The sequence below is a fragment of the Sinocyclocheilus grahami genome, unplaced genomic scaffold (assembly GCF_001515645.1).
Source record: "Sinocyclocheilus grahami isolate Dianchi unplaced genomic scaffold, SAMN03320097.WGS_v1.1 scaffold129.1, whole genome shotgun sequence".
NCBI lineage: Eukaryota > Metazoa > Chordata > Actinopteri > Cypriniformes > Cyprinidae > Sinocyclocheilus > Sinocyclocheilus grahami.
This window is the reverse complement of record NW_015505308.1, coordinates 418,684-438,995: the sequence shown is the minus strand read 5'-3', so window position 1 is coordinate 438,995 and position 20,312 is coordinate 418,684. Positions and strand designations below refer to the sequence as shown.

General features: G+C 34.2%; 1 protein-coding gene across 1 annotated transcript in view; it reads left to right on the top strand.

Moving 5' to 3' along the window:
* Window positions 1–4,248, top strand: part of LOC107590518 (potassium voltage-gated channel subfamily C member 2) — a 55,878-nt gene extending 51,630 nt beyond the window's left edge. Inside the window, exon 4 of the mRNA XM_016279287.1 lies at window positions 3,487–4,248. Coding sequence (XP_016134773.1) covers window positions 3,487–3,611 — 125 coding nt within the window. The 3' untranslated portion in view covers window positions 3,612–4,248. The remainder of the gene's footprint in view (window positions 1–3,486) is intronic.
* The last annotated feature ends 16,064 nt before the right edge of the window (window positions 4,249–20,312 follow it).

Here is a 20,312-nt window from a genome sequence, read left to right as displayed (position 1 = left end):
ATATATATATATATATATACATGTTTACAATTTAAATTTTAAATATATGTTGTGTTACAGTAATGCGAATATTAATTGCATTTATTTATGTATTTATCTGCATAAAATTTGAAAAGAAAATGTGCTTAATTGTCATGAAAATAATGTCCTTATGCAAAAAAATTATATTGGTCCTAAAAACTGGCTTCTTTTTATTTATGTAAAATAAATTTTTTTGATTTTGGGGCTAAAAAAATGACCTGATCCTGGTTTTAGCGAGATTCGCCCAATTAATGTGATTTTCTTAAATTAAACATTTATTCAGGGAGAGTTCAGGTATCTAATCTGAGACGAGCTTCCAGAGACCCGATCAGAAGCTCACGTGTCTGCTTCTGCGAGTGAAGGACTGCTGGTTTGCGCTGGACGCATGTCTTCTGTCTGGACTGAAGCGGCATCATTGCACTGCTTGTACACACAGATAACTGCTCAGAGGTTGTGGTGACGGGGCTCAAGCGAGCAGAGCGGAGCGTTCTGTCTTAGAGGGAGACTCACAGGTAACAGACGCTCTCGTGCTGTGTGAGGACTCTGATTGGCCTCGCTCAGCATCGCTCTCTGATGCTGCTCTGACTATTTATAGAAAACAGTTCAAGTCAACATGAAACACCACTGCATCTACTACATTTGATTGTAGCACCCTGCACTCCCAAAAACACCTTCCTGGTCTAATTGTGCAAAATAAGTGCATGTTTTAATAAAAATGTTACTTTGTAAAACTTACTAAGTTTTTTCATATCTTTTGAGATACTGTTATAGGTTTATTAATATTTTAAGTTAGCTTAATTTTTTTAGTAATTTTTATTATTTCTTTTTTAAATGTCTATATAGTTTTATTAATCTTATTTCAGCTTTAATGTAGGATTTATTTAAGTTTCAGTTTTAGTATCAGTGAGATGCAATTATAGTTTTTATTGATATTTAGAATTTTTTATTTTCTATTTTAATTTTAGTTTTAGTAATTTTGTTGTGTTGTTATTTTTATTAGTTTTTTTATATCTTTATAGTTTTTATTATTTGTTTCATTTTAGTTTTAGTATAGTAACATTGAGATGCTGTTATAGTTTTAAATGGGTTTTTATTTTATATTTTCTGTTTTCATTTTAATTTTAGTTAGTTTCAGTAATTTTTTTTATTCTATTAGTTTTTTAATGTCTATAATTTCTGTTTATTTTCATTTCAGTTTTTGTTTAGTTTTATTACAGTGTTCAGTGTTAACATTTTTAATTCTACTTTGCAAAAAATTAAACCTATTTTTATTTTTGAAAAGGAGATTAATGACAATAGTATCATTTTCTTTAATGTAGACATTTGTATGTAGAATATAGAAATGAATGCAAAAAATCTCAGTCTTCCAAATATCTAAATAATAAATTAAGAAAATGTATTTTGCCTACAGAAAATGAAAGCAGACATTACTTCCGCTAATTAGAGCCAGTTGATTAAATTGAATAATTACAAATAATTAAATGCATTTTTATAAAACGTGCCATTATGAATTGTGCACAGGAATGTGTATTTAGGAGTTTTGTTTTCATGTTGATTTGATCTCACTCTGTTGATGAAAATTGTGAGTCATATATATATTTTCATGCTTGCAAAAACATTCATAGTCATAACTAATTTAACACATTGTCTGATTGAAATTATTCCATCATTCATTATTAACTACAGGGTGACAGCTCACGCCACTCGAGTCATTCATCTGCGTCCTCTGACCTCTGTGTGATTCATATGTGCAGTGTGTGTTTAGCTAATGCTAATTCTGAGATGTAATTCAGAGGTTTGGCCTGAGCATCATGTGAGTCAGTCTGGAAGGGACGGTTGCTAAGCAACACTGCTATAGGGAGATTTTGTGTCACGCATCCTCGGCATAAACTTCATTTAGCACTTTGTGTCCACACCCTGAACAAATACACAACCGCAAATGCTGTTTGCTCACTGTGCACGTCCTGTAAATCACTGGATATATGCATTATATATGTATGTGTGTATTAAGAGAAATATGATGTTAGGGTGAATCTCACAAAGAAATATCCATGTCAGAATTCATCCCAAAATCAAAAGTAGGAAATGATATTCTGCTTAAAATAAGAAATTTGTGTTGGCACAATGTTTATAAGCGCGTTTTCTTTAATGTAGAATTTTATTGTAATGCATAAAATCTATTACTGCCTGGATACAATTATTATATTTTGTATTATTAACATGTACAGTTATTCATTCATATGTATAAATATATATATATATACATATATATGAATGAGTAATTGTGCATATATAAAGAAGAAATGGCAAGTATTGAAGAGTTTGTGTGATTATATAGACACAGAATACTGAAAAATGTATGCATAAAAAGGAGAATTTCCATATAAAAATTGAAACCTCTTTTATTGAAGTGCATCCTGTTAATGACAATTAAGCACTTTTTTTTTTAAATGTAGAAGATAACTACAAAAACTACTGTCAAAATATATTATCTCAACGCAATTTCCCTTTTTATTCCTGCAACATATAATGTCTTATTTTTATTTTAGGGTGAAAGATGCAATATATTTTGTCTAAAAACTTTTTTCTTTTTTAAAGAACAAATGGCAAATATTGAAGCTTTTGAGTGATTTTTATAGACACAGTACTGATAAATGAACAATTATATTTTGCATAATAAAAATTAAACCAATTTTTGCATTGCACATTATGTTAATGACAATTAAGCACATTTGCTTAAACATGGAAATTAACTGTAATGCATAAAATCTCATTACACAAAGATTTTATTATATTTGTTTTGTAAATATTGGGCACCAAAAATGTCAATCTCAACAGTCCTAAAAAATTATTAATTTCCCTTTTTTATTCATGCAAAATATATATATATATATTTTTTTTTTAGGGTGATATTTGACCCAGACATTTGTTTGACATTATTGATTAGATTAGCCAGTTAAAAGATGCAATCTATTTTTGTCTAAAAAAGTTTTGTTTTTTTAAGAACAAATGGCAAATTTTGAAGCTTTTGTGTGATTTATATAGACACACAGTACTTATAAATAAATGCATAAAAAACATTAAGCAATTATATTTTGCATAATGAACATTAAACCTATATTTTATTTTTGCTTTGCGTGTTATGTGAATGACAATGAAGCACATTTTCTTTTATGCAGAAAGATTGTATTTGTTTTATTAATAAAAATTCAGTACAAAAATAGTCCAAATTCACATGCAAATCTTAATTGCCCTGGTTAATTTCCCTTTTTATTCATGCAAAAATATATATATATATATTTTTTTTTTTTGGGGGGTGATTTTTGTCCCAGATATTACTCATGAGATTCACCTGTTAAGATGCAATATATTTTGTCTAAAAAATTTTCTTTAAAAAAAAGAAATGGCAAATGTTGACTCTTTTGTTACGCAATTCTGATGCATGGGATGTTGTTGCGTTTGCAGCTACTGTATCACCTCTGGCTGACGTACAGTTTATATCGGCCAGAGACGGGGAAGGCGGGGCCAGCAGAGACTCAGATGGATTTGATGAATTGGATTGGACAGTCTGGAATAGAATAAGCCTGTGATTGGACAGTTCTGAAAGCGGACGCTCTGTGAACAGTAAAGCACACTTACGGATCTATCGGACTGCTCACGACATTTGGAGTTTTCCGTTTATTTTCGGTGTGGATGCAGACTGAAGCCAGTCGGCGCAATGAAAAAAAAAAATCCCGATATGGATAGTGAAACGTTTCCTGCTTGAAACGAGTCGGCTCTCCATTTAAATGTGGCAGCTGTATAAAGAACACACATCCACCTGTGGCTTCCCCTCTGTGACAGGTAGCAAATCAAACACCCCCTCGAACCCCCTTCCAAGGCCTCTGTCGTTGCAATAAGTGTATTAAGATGTGTAGAGGCACAAGTGTTTAAAAATGTAGTGTAAAAGTATTAGTGTATCGACTATACTAAACTACAGAGTAGAGAGAAAGTAAACATGATAAGTTTAATAAATGTGACCTTCAGTCGTCTATGTTTTTATTTGCTCTAGTATCTCTGGTGGATTCATTGTTGTCTGTGTGTGTGTTTGTATGTGGGATGTTGATCTCAAATGGGACACTTAAAGGAATAGTTAAGCCAAAAATTAACATTTACTCACTCTCAGCCCATCCAAGATGTCTTCATAAGATTTGGAGAAATGCCGCATTGCATCAGTGTCTCAGCAATGGATCCTCTGCAGTGAATGGGTGCCGTCAGAATGAGAGTCCAAACAGCTGATAAAAACATCTCAATAATCCACAAGTGATCCACACCACTCCAGTCCATCAGTTAATGTCTCGTGAAGCAAAAAGCTGTGTGTTTGTAAGAAACAAATCCATCATTAAGACGTTTATAACTTCAAACCGTCGCTTCTGGCCAAAATATGAGTCCATACGCAGGAAACAAATTTAGGTTATAAAAATGTTGTTTCTTTTGAAATGTCTAGTTTTCTTGTCATGATTAGAACGTTAATGTCTACAAAAATGTTTCATATAGCATTCTAGTAACGTTATTTGAACATTGTAATGTTATTATTATAAGAATGTTCAGTTTTCTTGTCGCAATTATAACATTATTTAAAGGTTTCAAAAATGTTTCTTACAACATTCTACTAACTTCATTTTCACCCAAAATATAACATTACTTGGAACAGATGCAATGCTACATTTCTCTAAATCTGATGAAGAATCAAACTCATCTACATCTTTGATGGCCTGAGGGTTGAGTGCATTTTCAGCAAATGTTCATGTCTGGCTGAACTCTAGTGCTCTACAGACCTCATGAAATGGCTTAAAAGCACAGTTTTCTTTTACTTTTTTAAATAACCACTATGCTTTCATTTGCACAGGTGTGTTGACCCCAACTTTGCTTATAGTTGCATATCAAGCTAAAATCTTTGAAGGAATTTTAACATTTAGACCTAAAATGTGTGTTTTTTTTAATGTATAAATCTTCTGAAAATATCGTTTTGTCAGGTTTTAATGTAAGTGAGCAGATATGAAGCCACAAAACCTCGTCATTTGAATGTCTTGCGGTCTTTGAATGTGTGTTGATTTTTCGCAGTTCTCTTGCTCCTCCCCGTTTCCTGGAAAATTCTCCCAGTGCTACAATCAGATGTGATGTGCAATAATGATGTGAAACAAAGCTGCACCGATTCACACTGTGATTTCAGTTCAGTCCGTGACTGACGCCGCAGCAGAGCCTCTGAAAACACTAGCGCGGCACGGACACCTTCGCTCTAATTAGATCTTTTCTTTTCCTTCAGCCTTGGAGAGATTAGAGCTGTCACATCAGTGTGTGTGTGTGTGTGTGTGTGTGTGTGTGTGTGTGTGCGCGCGTCTCATGAAACCGGTCAAGAACATGTCCAGGTCACATTTCACCGCAAAATCAAAAGAATTTTAATACAATTACATTTTACATAAATAAAATGAAGCCTATTTTAGGACCAATACGATTTTTGCCATTTTTACATTCTATTCAATGTGCACATGAGTAAAATACACTTTTACAATAAAAATAAATAAGTATACCACCATTCAAATGTTTGAGGTTGATAAGATTTTGTAATGTTTTGAAAGTCTCTTGTGCACTCCAGGGCTGCATTTATTTGATCAAAATACAGTAAAAATTGTGAAATATTATTCCAATGGAGAATAACTATTTTCTATGTGAATATCTGTTAAAATGTCATTTATTTCTGTGATCAAAGCTGTATTTTCAGCATCATTCCTCCAGTCTTCAGTGTCACATGATCTTCAGAAATCTTTCTAATATGCTGATTTGCTGCTCAAGAAACATGATTTTTATTTTTGTGGAAACTTTGATGCGTTTTTTAGGAGTCTTTAATGAATAGAAAGTTCAAAAGGACAGTGTTTATTTGAAATAGCAATCTTTTGTAACATTATAAAGTCTTTACTGTCACTTTTGATCAGTTTAATTGAATGTGACCTTGCTGAATAAAAGTGTTGGTCTTAAAAAAAAAAAAAAAAAGAAAAGAAAGAAATGTCATTTTCTACATTTTCTTTTTTGGGATTTTGGGTTAAATGTGAGCTGGACAAGTTCTTGACCGGTTTGTGTGTGTGTGTGTGTGTGTGTGTGTGTGTGTGTGTTTTTCCCACCACCCACAGAACTTAAGAGGATAGCATTCTTCATTTTAATATTATCTGCTGCTTTAAGAAGTCAGGGCACCGTTTCAAATATATATGACAAAAATGTAAAGGTATATATATATTTTTTTGAATTTAGATCTTGTATTTTTGTGTCTCTTGAAGAGTCTCATTGTCAGTCCCGCGGTGTATCTGTTTGTCCACTCTGTGCAGACTGTGATTCTGGAGTGTTTTTATGTTTCAGTGATTGGACTTTTGAACATTGTGGAGTCTTTTGTCGGCCTTTTGTAGTGCATGCAAAACCCATGGTCAAAATGTAAAGACTGTGTCTGAAGAATATGTACAGTTCAATGCAATGTGAGACAGTTGGATAAACATATTAACCTTGTAAAAAACAAGCAGCTTTCTTTTCTTTCTGTTTAAAACACACTGCACCGCCTGGACTGCCCTGGAGAAATGATGTTTCTCAGATGCTGCTCTTTCATAGCACAGAGTTTTCTTTCAACTTTGCCTCAGATGTTTCTATGGAAGCCTGTTTCCACCATGGAATAAAAAATAAAAGGTAAACTGGACTTTTTGATCTCACAATTCAGACTTTATTTTTCAGAATTGTGAGATGTAAAGTAAGAACTGCAAGATATAAAGTCAGAATTGTAACATTTGAACTTCAAAGGGATAAAGTCAAAAATACGAGATATAAATTCAGATTTTCTAGTTTACATCTCATCATTCTCACTTCGTGCAATTCTGAGTTTAAATCGGAATACTGACTTTACATCTCGCAGTTTTAACTTCACATCTCCCAGTTTTGAGTTTACATCTTACAGTTTTAACTTTATATCTCGCAATTCTGACTTTACATCTTACCGTTTTAACTTTACATCTCGCAATACTGAGTTTACATCTCCCAGTTTTGACTTTACCTCTCACAGTTTTAACTTTACATCTCGCAGTTTTGACTTTACGTCTCGCAATTCTGACTTTACATCTTACAGTTTTAACTTTATATCTCGCAATACTGAGTTTACATCTCCCAGTTTTTACTTTACATCTTCCAGTTTTGACTTTACCTCTCACAGTTTTAACTTTACATCTCGCATTTTTGACTTTACGTCTCGCAATTCTGACTTTACATCTTACAGTTTTAACTTTATATCTCGCAATACTGAGTTTACATCTCCCAGTTTTTACTTTACATCTTCCAGTTTTGACTTTACCTCTCACAGTTTTAACTTTACATCTCGCATTTTTGACTTTACGTCTCGCAATTCTGACTTTACATCTTACAGTTTTAACTTTATATCTCGCAATACTGAGTTTACATCTCCCAGTTTTTACTTTACATCTTCCAGTTTTGACTTTACCTCTCACAGTTTTAACTTTACATCTCGCAGTTTTGACTTTACGTCTCGCAATTCTGACTTTACATCTTACAGTTTTAACTTTATATCTCGCAATACTGAGTTTACATCTCCCAGTTTTTACTTTACATCTTCCAGTTTTGACTTTACCTCTCACAGTTTTAACTTTACATCTCGCAGTTTTGACTTTACGTCTCGCAATTCTGACTTTACATCTTACAGTTTTAACTTTATATCTCGCAATACTGAGTTTACATCTCCCAGTTTTTACTTTACATCTTCCAGTTTTGACTTTACCTCTCACAGTTTTAACTTTACATCTCGCAGTTTTGACTTTACGTCTCGCAATTCTGACTTTACATCTTACAGTTTTAACTTTATATCTTAATTTGCCCTTTCGGAATAAAAGTTTTGGTCTAAAAAAAAAAAAAAAAAAGAAAAGAAAGAAATGTCATTTTCTACATTTTCTTTTTTGGGATTTTGGGTTAAATGTGAGCTGGACAAGTTCTTGACCGGTTTGTGTGTGTGTGTGTGTGTGTGTGTGTGTGTGTGTGTTTTTCCCACCACCCACAGAACTTAAGAGGATAGCATTCTTCATTTTAATATTATCTGCTGCTTTAAGAAGTCAGGGCACCGTTTCAAATATATATGACAAAAATGTAAAGGTATATATATATTTTTTTGAATTTAGATCTTGTATTTTTGTGTCTCTTGAAGAGTCTCATTGTCAGTCCCGCGGTGTATCTGTTTGTCCACTCTGTGCAGACTGTGATTCTGGAGTGTTTTTATGTTTCAGTGATTGGACTTTTGAACATTGTGGAGTCTTTTGTCGGCCTTTTGTAGTGCATGCAAAACCCATGGTCAAAATGTAAAGACTGTGTCTGAAGAATATGTACAGTTCAATGCAATGTGAGACAGTTGGATAAACATATTAACCTTGTAAAAAACAAAACAAACGGCTTTCTTTTCTTTCTGTTTGAAACACACCGCATCGCCTGGACCGCCCAGGGGAGAGTGATATTTCTCAGATATTGCTCTTTCATGTCTCAGGGCTCCAGACAAAAAAATCAATTAAGGGGGAAACTGAGGTTCACTTAAAATAGGAACTAAACAGTCACAAAGAATTGTTTATTACACAGAATCTGTGCCAATATCTCAGACCATAATTATGTCAGCATCATTTGGCCATTGAGTGAAGTTTGGGCTCCTGCTCAATGCATCCTATAAATGCTGTCAAATGCTTTGCACACATCCAGTCTGTTTTTCTCAGAGGTGGACAGTAACGAAGTGCATTTACTTGAGTACTGTACTTAAGTACACTTTTTGAGTATCTGTACTTTGAGTATAATTTTTTCTGGAAACTTGCTACTTCAACTTCACTACATTTGAAAGAAAAATATCGTACTTTTTACTCCGCTACATTTATATCAAGGTCCCCAAGTAGAAAGTCGTTATATGTAGCAGTTTTTCCAGTGTGTGCATTTATTCACTGAACCCTTTTTTCTGCGAAAATCCGGCCTGCGATCTGCAGTTTTCCGCATAGCTTTGAATGGATGTTTGGCTGATTTTGGCAACCTCGGGACCTTCCCCGCTAAACTAATGTAAACGTCTGTGCTACTGCACAGCTAAAAGTGCTCTAAAAAGGCAAATAAGAGAATAAAAGAGGAAAAAGGCACATATTAGTGTGGTGTGATCATCTGTGTGCTCACCACATTGATTTTAAATAGACAACTGTATGTGATGCCTTACGTAGGCCGAGCACTACGATCAAAGATCATAGAAGATAAATGATCGGCATACGGTAAATTAAAAGGATTTGCATTGCATTCTTTCTTATGTAGACAACAGGTTAAATAAAAATATGAATAAGCAATATAGCACATATATTTAGCAAAACACTCCTCTTTATAGTTATTTTTCTAGCTGACTAATGAGCTAATGAATGCCGAATGGTTATTCTGAGATAAATGATTGTTACGTGGCATTGTTTACAAGCTTAACACGTATTGCGCAGTTTGAAACACTGAATGAGCTTTTGCATGAGACATTTCAGTAAGTTGCACCTTTTGATGTTCATTCATGTTTATTTCATACTAGAATAGTAAAGAGAAAGATCTAATGGGTTCACGTGCCGCTTGAACTGAGGCGCTAAAGCGATCGCTCATGCCGCATTAAAGAGCGCCAAAACTGCATTTATTGTTTGAATTACATTATGAATTTGGCATAAAGCTTTTAAAGCTGATACTTTATTTATATTAAAAAGTAACATATCACAAAGCTTATTGTGATTATTGGACGGCAAGCACGTTACCAATAATACGAAGTTCACTCACTAACAGAACAATAGACTAAAGATCTTTGACATGAACATTTTTAAATTACAAAATGTAAATTTATGTAATCATCTCAGCAAAAATATCACTCACAAATGTATATTTTTGCTCACAAATGTGACCATTTTAGGCGCAGTCTGGAGCCCTGTATCTAAGAGTTTTCATGTGTTTCTATTGGGCCTGTTTCCACAACAGAATAAAAAAAAGTAAAAAGGCAAACGGGACTTTTTGTCTCACAATTAACTTTTTTTCAGAATTGTGAAATGTCAAGTCAGAATTGTAAGATATAAATTAAGAACTTTCTTGCAATCTGGAGAATCGAGAAAATCTGACTTTACATCTCACATTTAAAAAAATTTTTTCGCAGAATTGTGACTATTTTTTGCAGCTTGCAATTCTGACTTTACATGCTCAGTTTACATCTTGCAAGTGTGACTTTCCATGTCGCAATTCTGGCTTCTCGCAGTTGTTTGTTTATATCACAATTCGGTTTATATCTTGCAATTCTGAGAAAAAAAGACTGAATTTTGAGACAAACTCAGAATGGCGAGAAAATAGTTAATTGTGAGTTAAAATGTCGCAATTAGATTGATTTTTTTTATCCCATGGAAACAAGCTTCCATATGTTTCTCTTCAAATTCATGAGAAAGGAAAACAGACACAAATGAGTTTTGACATACAGTAGAGAGTGAAGATGAAGATAACAGCTCAGATCATTCTCAGACTCTGGTAATAGAGCACTGTTTGAGTAATTGTTGAGATCTGACAGATGTGTGTGATTTCAGGGGTCTTTTTCATCCGAGAAACATCTGAGAACTTCAGCAAAAGTCATTTGCTTTGCATTTAACTTTGCATTTGCTTTCTTGGAGACACATTTGAGAAACTAAACAAACTTAGGTTTGTTTTCTTTATTCCTGTTGTAGTGTAGTGCTGATGATTTCCATGCTCGTCATCTTCTCTCCCATCAGCCTTGATGTAGGTCTCTATATGTAGGTCTCCTTCTGTCCCGTCACTACAGACACAGTTGCCATGGTGGGGAAACAAAACAGCAGGGGGTGAGCTTGTGTTTTATACAACTCCAACACCGACCAGGGAGTTGCCGTATCCATAACAACTCAGTCTCTGCACAAACCCGCTTCTGAGAAGACTGATGTGTAGAGCATGAATATTGCATCACAGTCTCTCTGCTCTTCTCTGTGTGAACCGTTGTGTGATCTACAGCTCCACACACACACACTCAAGAGCATAGCTTCTAGACCAGATCAAGACTTATTTGTTTGCAGTCAGAAACCAGCATCTCTTGCATGCGAAGCAGTGATTTCATTTTCAACTGTTGCAAATTGTTGCAGTTTGATTGGAAGTATTGTGCTTCTTGTTGCTCATACATGGAGAATTGATGATTATTTATTCCAGTTTCAAAACAGTTATCCATCCCTTTATGCATTACATCGATAATGTAAAATTTCTTGATTTTAGTTTTTAATTATGAAATAAAATAATAATAAAACGATATGAGAAAATAATAATATCACCATTCTGAGTTATCTGGTCTTAATGATGTTTTCAAAATGTTAGCACAAAAATTTTATTTATATATCGTTCATGAAACATTTGTTTCCTGAAATGTTTTAGCTGGATGTTCGTCAAACGTTTTTTAAATGTTATTACTTGTTTCAGAACATTTAGAGAATATTCAAAAGTAACATTCCCATAATTATTGCAAAGTTATAAAAACAAGTCACTTGTTACCGTGTCCTGAATGAATCGAATCAATTGAATATAAGTAAAAAAACGACTCACTAATAATGACAGTCACTACATATATATATATATAATTACAAAAAAATTTAAATGCACAACTGCACAGCAAAAACATTAATAAAGTGGTTACGTTTGTTTAAAAAAAATTACATTGTTACAAAATCACATTTTACTGTCTGGTTATGTAAGCTAGTTGGTCAGACAAAGGAATGCTGTTGTTCTATGTGTGATTGCATAGCATAAGTGATATATTGGTGAGATGAGTGATAGCTGCATAGATACCGTTTATCTTTGGACTCCTGATGGCTTACCTTCCCACTCTCCCTAATTAAGTCACCTTAGTGAAACTGACTTGAAATGAAAAGTGTCATTGCGGCGTTTAGATCTGCTCACGCTGCATATTTCTTTTTACACATTTTTTTTTAAACTGCGCCGCGCATTATAACCAATCACAAATGATTCTTTTGAGCTTATGAAAGCAATGGCCAATCAGAAGCGTTCAGATGAGTCATCGCTGAAACGCCTGTTTTGTTCAGTGCATGCGCTCGCTGACTGAATTCTGCACTCTGGCGAATTTATTCACTGTTTGAATAACAATGGAAATTAAAGTGTAACTTACAATGTTTTTATTAAATTGTGATCATCAAAATGCTGCCCTGGGCCCATGCCTAAATCCTCCAATGAGTGAATGGTTAAACGACTCATTAAGAACGACAGTCACTTCACTGTGTAACAGTGTAACAGTTTTTGTTACTGCATTAACACATTATTTAAAAAAAAGAATTGTTGGGTCATGAATGTTTTTTTCTGCCATCCAGAAAGACTTTTTAAACGAATTAAAGTTTGATCAACTTTAAGGAGTGCACAAGCATTTAGATGCGTTCAAGGCTAATAGACATGAACAGAAAGACATATTTTTTAATATAAATGTTCAGATTTTTTAATGTCGGGAGGAATTAGAGCTGCTTGTGTTGTAATGCTGATGCAGTCTGCTGTGAGAGGTGCTATAAGGACAGTCTGACTGAATGCAGATGGCGAATGAGTGTGTGAACGGTTTCTAATGAAGTTTAAACAGCACACTCAAAACAGCTCAATTACCCTCCAAATACAGCCGGCTGAAGAGAGCTGTGTGTGTGTGTGTGTGTGCGCGTGTGTGTGTGTAGGAGGTTGTACTATTGCGGTTTGATTGCTCACAAATGGAAATCAGATATGCATGACTCAAATGATACTTGAGTGCCACTGTGAATTGTTCTGCAATAATGTCAAAGGATGTCAAATTGATGCAGTTATTCAGAAGCACAGACGCTTACCTGACTCGACGTACAGCTGCTTCCCTACAAGAGACACCGATCTGAAACTTTAATATAACTATAGGAACACTTTAATATTTCTCTGTGACATTAAGATTTTTAAATGTTTCAATCTTTCTGCAGGGCCACGGCAGTTTTTTTACTCGAAAAAAGTCTTTTGCTTGTCTAGTTTAAGTTTCTCAGTCTGGTTCGTGACAGAGATGTAGTATATTTAGTGAAGTCTATATAGTGCTTTTCATAATACACATTTAAGTAAAGTGTTACCAAACGGTATAATGGTTTGTAATGACATTAAATGAATAGTTCACCCAAAAATTTGTATTTTTTGAGAAATGCACTTGCCCTCAGGTCATCCAAGATGGAGATGAGTTTCTTTCTTCATCAGATTTGGAGAAATGTAGCATTGCATCACTTTCTCAGCAATGGATGCTCTGCAGTGAATGGGTGCCGTCAGAATGAGAGTCCAAACAGCTGATAAAAACATCTCAATAATCCACACCACTCCAGTCCATCAGTTAATGCCTTGTGAAGCAAAAAGCTGCATGTTTGTAAGAAACAAATCCATCATTAAGACGTTTTTAACTCCAAAACATTGCTTCTGGCTAAAATATGAGTCCATAATTCATAATAACGCTTCCTCCATTGAAAAAGTAGTCTGGTCTGAATTAGGAGAGAAATCTGCCCAGATCAAGCACTGTTTACAAGCCAAAACAGCTCTAAACAAATATGTGGGTGGATTTTGATGTGAGAAACAACAGGAGATGGACTTTATCACTGGAGGAATCGTGATTATGGACTCATATTTTAGCCAGAAACAATGGTTTAAAGTTAAAAACGTCTTAATGATGGATTTGTTTCTTACAAGCATGCAGCTTTTCACTTCACAAGATGTTAACCGATGGACTGGAGTGGTGTGGATTATTGTGATGTTTTTATCAGCTGTTTGGACTCTCATTCTGACGGCACCCATTCACTGCAGAGCATCCTTTGGTGAGCAAGTGATGTAATGCTACATTTCTCCAGATCTGATGACGAAACAAACTCATCCTAATCTTGGATGGCCTGAGGGTGAGTAAATTATCAGCAAATTTTAAGTCAACCATTCTTTAAGATGATTTTTGTGTAAATTAACCTTTTAACAGAGATTGATCTCAAATATTAAAGGCGTAAAACACTGAGACAGTCATGAATTGTAAACTCTCACCCCCGGCCACATTTGGATCCATGCGCTGTAACGTCAACCTAAATTTTGTTGCTATGAGACGGACTGCTTCATTAGAGGAAGCAACGTAGTGATGAAGGCAGATTGTGTGTGTGTGTGTGTGTTTGTGTGTGTGTTTGTGCTCTCAAGGTCAGCACACACATTCATACTGTCATTGTGCAGCGAAATCTCGTCTGCATGATTGCGTTAGATTACATCAAGTGTACATTATCAAACAGAATGTTATATGTTGCATCTTAAGCAGTTTTCAGTATAACAGAGCGAACAGAATAACTAGAAACATAAACATGCGTGATATTGTGCTGCGTATGGAAAGGTTTCTCCCCGTGCGAGTGCTGTGATTCATGCCACCGACATCTTTTATAGGCACTTTAATTACTGTAATCAAACAGTCGTTGAAACGGATCTGTTCTTACGTTCGCTCACATTCACAAATGTTTTGAAATGCTTCTAGGGTTTCAGTCGGCAAACTTTAATTTAGATCCACGACGATGAACGCTGCCAGACGTGCTGCATGAAATGAACAGGAAATAACTGCCTCTGTCTGACCTATAAAGAAACAGAATTAATGTAATAGAACCACATTAAACATCAGATTTAGGTGATCAGTAGCTTCAGCCTGAGGTAGAAACGTGTTGTTTTCACGTTTAATGATGCTTTAGGTGATGCTGTAATAATGAACGCTGTGGAAATCCGTCTGTAATCGAACAGTGGTGTGCGTGTGATGGACATAACTGCTCTAATGTGGCTAATTAATTGTGCCTGTAGAAATATTTCCATGCAGTTTATATGCCAAAACATTTTTTCCCTTCATTATTCATCCACATAAGCACTGTAATGTGGTTGTTTTATTTTTGTGCAGATCATTCAGGCTTTCACTGATCTAGCTCAGGGGTTTTCAAACTGGTGTAAAAAATTTATAAAATAAATAATACAATTAAGATTAAACTAACTAAATAAATTTGATTAAAATAAAAATTTATTAAATAAATAAAGTTAGATTTAAATAATTAAATGCATACAAATTGATTGAAATAAATAATAAATATATTTGATAACAAATAATAAATTTGATTTAAATAAATTGATTAACATAAATATAATTAGATTAAAATAATAAATATCCTGATTAAATAAAAAAATTAATTCTGGCTAAAATATGAGTCCATAATTCATAATAACGCTTCCTCCATTGAAAAAGTAGTCTGGTCTGAATTAGGAGAGAAATCTGCCCAGATCAAGCACTGTTTACAAGCCAAAACAGCTCTAAACAAATATGTGGGTGGATTTTGATGTGAGAAACAACAGGAGATGGACTTTATCACTGGAGGAATCGTGATTATGGACTCATATTTTAGCCAGAAACAATGGTTTAAAGTTAAAAACGTCTTAATGATGGATTTGTTTCTTACAAGCATGCAGCTTTTCACTTCACAAGATGTTAACCGATGGACTGGAGTGGTGTGGATTATTGTGATGTTTTTATCAGCTGTTTGGACTCTCATTCTGACGGCACCCATTCACTGCAGAGCATCCTTTGGTGAGCAAGTGATGTAATGCTACATTTCTCCAGATCTGATGACGAAACAAACTCATCCTAATCTTGGATGGCCTGAGGGTGAGTAAATTATCAGCAAATTTTAAGTCAACCATTCTTTAAGATGATTTTTGTGTAAATTAACCTTTTAACAGAGATTGATCTCAAATATTAAAGGCGTAAAACACTGAGACAGTCATGAATTGTAAACTCTCACCCCCGGCCACATTTGGATCCATGCGCTGTAACGTCAACCTAAATTTTGTTGCTATGAGACGGACTGCTTCATTAGAGGAAGCAACGTAGTGATGAAGGCAGATTGTGTGTGTGTGTGTGTGTTTGTGTGTGTGTTTGTGCTCTCAAGGTCAGCACACACATTCATACTGTCATTGTGCAGCGAAATCTCGTCTGCATGATTGCGTTAGATTACATCAAGTGTACATTATCAAACAGAATGTTATATGTTGCATCTTAAGCAGTTTTCAGTATAACAGAGCGAACAGAATAACTAGAAACATAAACATGCGTGATATTGTGCTGCGTATGGAAAGGTTTCTCCCCGTGCGAGTGCTGTGATTCATGCCACCGACATCTTTTATAGGCACTTTAATTACTGTAATCAAACAGTCGTTGAAACGGATCTGTTCTTACGTTCGCTCACATTCACAAATGTTTTGAAATGCTTCTAGGGTTTCAGTCGGCAAACTTTAATTTAGATCCACGACGATGAACGCTGCCAGACGTGCTGCATGAAATGAACAGGAAATAACTGCCTCTGTCTGACCTATAAAGAAACAGAATTAATGTAATAGAACCACATTAAACATCAGATTTAGGTGATCAGTAGCTTCAGCCTGAGGTAGAAACGTGTTGTTTTCACGTTTAATGATGCTTTAGGTGATGCTGTAATAATGAACGCTGTGGAAATCCGTCTGTAATCGAACAGTGGTGTGCGTGTGATGGACATAACTGCTCTAATGTGGCTAATTAATTGTGCCTGTAGAAATATTTCCATGCAGTTTATATGCCAAAACATTTTTTCCCTTCATTATTCATCCACATAAGCACTGTAATGTGGTTGTTTTATTTTTGTGCAGATCATTCAGGCTTTCACTGATCTAGCTCAGGGGTTTTCAAACTGGTGTAAAAAATTTATAAAATAAATAATACAATTAAGATTAAACTAACTAAATAAATTTGATTAAAATAAAAATTTATTAAATAAATAAAGTTAGATTTAAATAATTAAATGCATACAAATTGATTGAAATAAATAATAAATATATTTGATAACAAATAATAAATTTGATTTAAATAAATTGATTAACATAAATATAATTAGATTAAAATAATAAATATCCTGATTAAATAAAAAAATTAAAACAAAGCTTGATTCATTAAACAAAGCTTGTTTTATTAAATACATTTGATTTAAATAAATTGATTAAAATAAATTCCATTTTGTTAAAATAAATAATATACACATATATATATATATATAAACTTTTGATTAAAATAAATCAATAATTGATTACAGTAATAAAAAATAAAACATATTTGATTAAAAATAATACATTTGATTTACATAAATTGATTAAAATTGAACAAAATTAGATTTAAATAAAAAAAATAATACTTAGGAACATTTAGAAAAAAAAGGTAATGATGTAATAGAAACTAAATTTTTCCAAATAATATTTTAATCAATTTTTCACAGTATTAATGTGGTCTTTATACATAAAAATGTATAGCTGCCTTTTAAATTCCCTTGCATGAGAATGATCATATTTTGGGGTCCGTATATTGAAAACCCCTGGTCTAGTGTGGCAGTGAGCAACAGCGATTATGGCCAGTGAGGTGATTTTAGATGAATGGTGGTGTAATATCACAGCATGGCTGGTGTGAAAATGAGAGCCGTTACTCCATTAGTGTAGACATCAGGTCAGCTTCATAACCGAAATACAACAGTATCCAGCTGAGAGGATTAGTGTGGCTGTTATTAAACCTCACATGCTTAAAACACCCATTACTGTCCGCTGTTAACTCTTCACACACACGTGATTAAACGGGGAAGCTGTCCGGTCAGAAAAGACTGTGGGCATTGAAATGCACAGGTGATCTGGGATGAATCAGACACATTTTCCATGCTCTTTTTAAAGCCTATTTCAAGTAAACATGGGAAAGATGCATGTTGTGGATTCCAGCTTCTTTGATGAATGACCTTTGAAGGCTTAATCTGAGATTCCAGACAATGCAGAAGTGAAGAAAGTGCAGAGGTCATTATCTGGCACCAGCGGTCAGCACAGAGCAATCTGATCCCAGCATCAAGAACATTAAACCCACATTTCACATCAACCAGAGCTCTTCCTGGCATACGCCGGCACACTTACAAAAATGTGTTCAAAGAACATTTTGATAATGTTCCCATTAAGTTATGAAAACATTATTTCTGAATGTTCTCTTAATGTTCAAAACATCTAGTTTTTCAAATGTTTTTTCTTGGTTATATACAAACATTAAGGGAACATTCCATTGTAACATTTTACAAACATTTTGGGAACCTTAGAAATAAGAAACGTATAAAATAAGTTTTTGTGTTAACGATTTTGGAACTATTATTAGTTTGTCTAACATTTAAAAACGTTATACAGCCATTCAACTAAAATGTTTCCGAAAGAATGTTCCATGAACAATGTATAACTAATGTTTTTTACGTATCAGGGAAAAAACGTTTGTGTATGTTTGTGTGTTAACGTTTTGAGAACCTTATTAGTTTGTCTAACCTTAAAAAAAAAACATTAGCCAAACATCCATCCAAACCTATGGATGATAAACATCTATCTATATCTCTCTGTCTGTCTATCTGTATGTCTATCTGTCTGTCTGTCTGTCTGTCTATCTATATCTGTCTATCTATATCTGTCTGTCTATCTGTCTGTCTGTCTATTTATATCTGTTTGTCTGTCTGTCTGTCCATCTATATCTGTCTGTCTGTCTATCTATATCTGTCTGCCTTTTGTCTGTCTGTCTATTTGTCTGTCTATCTATCTATCTATCTATCTATCTATCTATCTATCTATATCTGTCTGTCTATATCTGTCTGTCTGTCTGTCTATATCTGTCTGTCTGTCTATCTGTATATATCTGTCTGTCTGTCTGTCTGTCGATCTGTCTATTTATCTATGTCTGTCTGTCTATCTGTCTGTCTGTCTGTCTATCTATCTATATCTCTCTGTCTGTCTGTCTATCTCTCTGTCTGTCTGTCTATCTCTCTGTCTGTCTGTCTATCTCTCTGTCTGTCTGTCTATCTCTCTGTCTGTCTGTCTATCTCTCTGTCTGTCTGTCTATCTCTCTGTCTGTCTGTCTATCTCTCTGTCTGTCTGTCTATCTATCTATATCTCTCTGTCTCTCCGTCTGTCTGTCTGTCTGTCTGTCTATCTATATCTGTCTGTCTATCGGTCTGTCTGTCTGTCTATCTAGCTGTCTGTCTGTCTATCTATATCTGTCTGTCTATCTATATGTCTGTCTGTCTGTCTGTCTATCTATCTATATCTCTCTGTCTGTCTGTCTGTCAGTCTATCTATCTATCTCTCTCTGTCTATCTGTCTGTCTGTCTATCTGTCTGTCTGTCTGTCTGTCTTTCTGTCTATCCGTCCGTCCGTCCGTCCGTCCAATAAAATATTTTCATTTCAACTCCTTTTAATTCTATATCCTTAAATTTGAAACCTGAATTGAAATTCCACATCCTGTTTGCTACCTCAATTTAAATTCAAGTTAATTCACAAAACAAAAAACGAATTTTATTGTGGGTGACATTCTCAAATTTAATTTTTTATCTAAAATATGTATTTATGTTTAAGCAAATTATACATTTATATTTTTAGCTATTCTTATTTAAAAATTGCTATTTAGAATATATATTAAAGTATATATTAAATATATATATTGAATAAATATATTTATTCAAATTTATATTAGCATTTCAGATGATCTTTCTCCATATTTAACTGATATAGAAGAGTCTGATTATTTTGTGGCATATATTTAGTGAAGAAGTAAACTTTGGCATTTCTGATGGTGCTGGCATATTGTATCATGTAGAGTTGCAGATTAAAGTCTTGTCGTTCACCCTAATGCGTGGCATGCTGTCAGACGGATGTTTTCTCGTCAGCGTGCTGCTGTGAGGTGCTGGTCTGATGTGTGTTTTTAAATAAGCCGCTTTATACGCAGGGTGAGTCAGACACACATAGACTCGCGAGCCGCTTTACCTCCAGCAATCAGTCCTCTGGGAGCTTTACTCTCACTCAGACACACATCCATTAAAAAAAAACATTTTAAAAAGAAAAAGGATTGAACACTTTCTGGTTGTAAGTGGAGAGTTGCAGCTGTGAGTGATGATGAGCAGACGGACGGATGAATGAAGCAGCCCAGTGACTGAAGTAACCATTGACTATGTGTTTCTGGAACTGTCTTTTGAAGTATATTTTAAAACATATTTAAGAACACACCTTTATGTATTATTACATATTTTATTTTAAACAATTAAACACTTTTTTTTTTTTACCAAAAGTCTCATTAACAAAATACAAAAAAAAAAGGTATGCTATGTTAGATTTGTATT